Consider the following 1143-nt stretch of genomic DNA (forward strand, 5'->3'; position numbering starts at 1 on the left):
GGGGTCCCTGGTGGCCCCACTATGGGGCAGGGGCCGTTCCCGCCCCCAGGCCCAGTGCCCGGGCTCGGCCGCCATCACCTGCCAGGCAAAAACAACCCAGATTTGGGGTAAAAACAGACGTTTTGGGGGTTACCCTCCCCTGACTGTTTTAGGTGGGGGGCTCAACACCCCATCCTGGTTTTTTTGAGGTGGGTTAAAAGCCAAATTGTGACCTTATTGGGGGTGGTTTCTGTGGGAAGGGGGTTAAAAACACTGCCTCCCCCCCTGGTTTGGGGAGGGGCTTTGAACCCCCAACACCCACCCGGGTATTTTGGGGGGGCTTAATTCCAACCCCTGCCATTCTGGGGGGAGGGCTTTAAACCCTCAAACCACCCTCTGCCATTTTGGGGGCCAAGGTGGGCTTTAAACACCCAACCCCACACAGCATTTGTTTTGGGGGTTGTAGGGTAAAACTCCCCAATCTGGGGGCTCAAAACTCCATCAGTTCTGCCCCAGAGCTGGTGTTGAGTATCTTGGCAGCAGCCAGTGCAACGTGGGGAGTCTACAGCTCCCCCCACCTGACCCAAAACCCCACTAATTCACCTTAAAAATACATATAAAAGGCAAATTTCCAAAAAACCCCACCATTCCCCAGCAGGGAAAGCAGCCCCAGGTGACAAACCCGCTGTAAAAATCCCAATTCCTTTGCAGTTGTTTGTTTTGTTGTGTTTTTTTTTCAATTCTTGCTGTCTATTTTTCGAGGGGCCTGGGGGAGCGGGTGGCTGTTTTTTGGGGTGAGATGAGGAGATTTAGGGGGTGTGTGGGCACTCACCTCCTCACAGCAGTGCCTGCTGACGACCGCCCGGTAACTCATCCGGGCCCAGAGCCGGTCCCGGCGCCGGAGGAACCGGGGGACGAGGCGGCGCCAGCGACGGCCCAAAGCCCAGGGGAAGATCCTGTACTTTTGCTCCTCCTCATCCTCCTCCATGTCATTCGCCAGGTACCTGAGAATGGGGGGGGGAAAAATGGGGGGAATTCAGGGGGTTTGGGGCAATTCGGCAGGTTGGGGTGAGCAGGGGAGGCAGCGTGGGAATCGCTGCCATGGATGGAGGGTGGGGTTTGATCCCCTTTTTTTTGGGGGGGGGAAGAGCACCCGGCTTCCTT

At 56.9% G+C, this 1143-nt stretch overlaps 1 protein-coding gene across 1 annotated transcript in view; it reads right to left on the minus strand.

Moving 5' to 3' along the window:
• LOC104394841 (speedy protein 1-A-like) overlaps nucleotides 1-1143 on the minus strand; it is a gene marked incomplete at its 5' end in the record, with an annotated part of 4411 nt that overhangs the window by 2736 nt on the left and 532 nt on the right. Inside the window, 2 exons of the mRNA XM_010004479.1 lie at nucleotides 16-78; nucleotides 812-992. Of these exons, the coding sequence (XP_010002781.1) occupies nucleotides 16-78; nucleotides 812-992 (244 nt within the window). The remainder of the gene's footprint in view (nucleotides 1-15; nucleotides 79-811; nucleotides 993-1143) is intronic.

This window comes from Chaetura pelagica, unplaced genomic scaffold (genome assembly GCF_000747805.2).
Source record: "Chaetura pelagica isolate M959 unplaced genomic scaffold, ChaPel_1.0 scaffold1469, whole genome shotgun sequence".
Lineage (NCBI taxonomy): Eukaryota > Metazoa > Chordata > Aves > Apodiformes > Apodidae > Chaetura > Chaetura pelagica.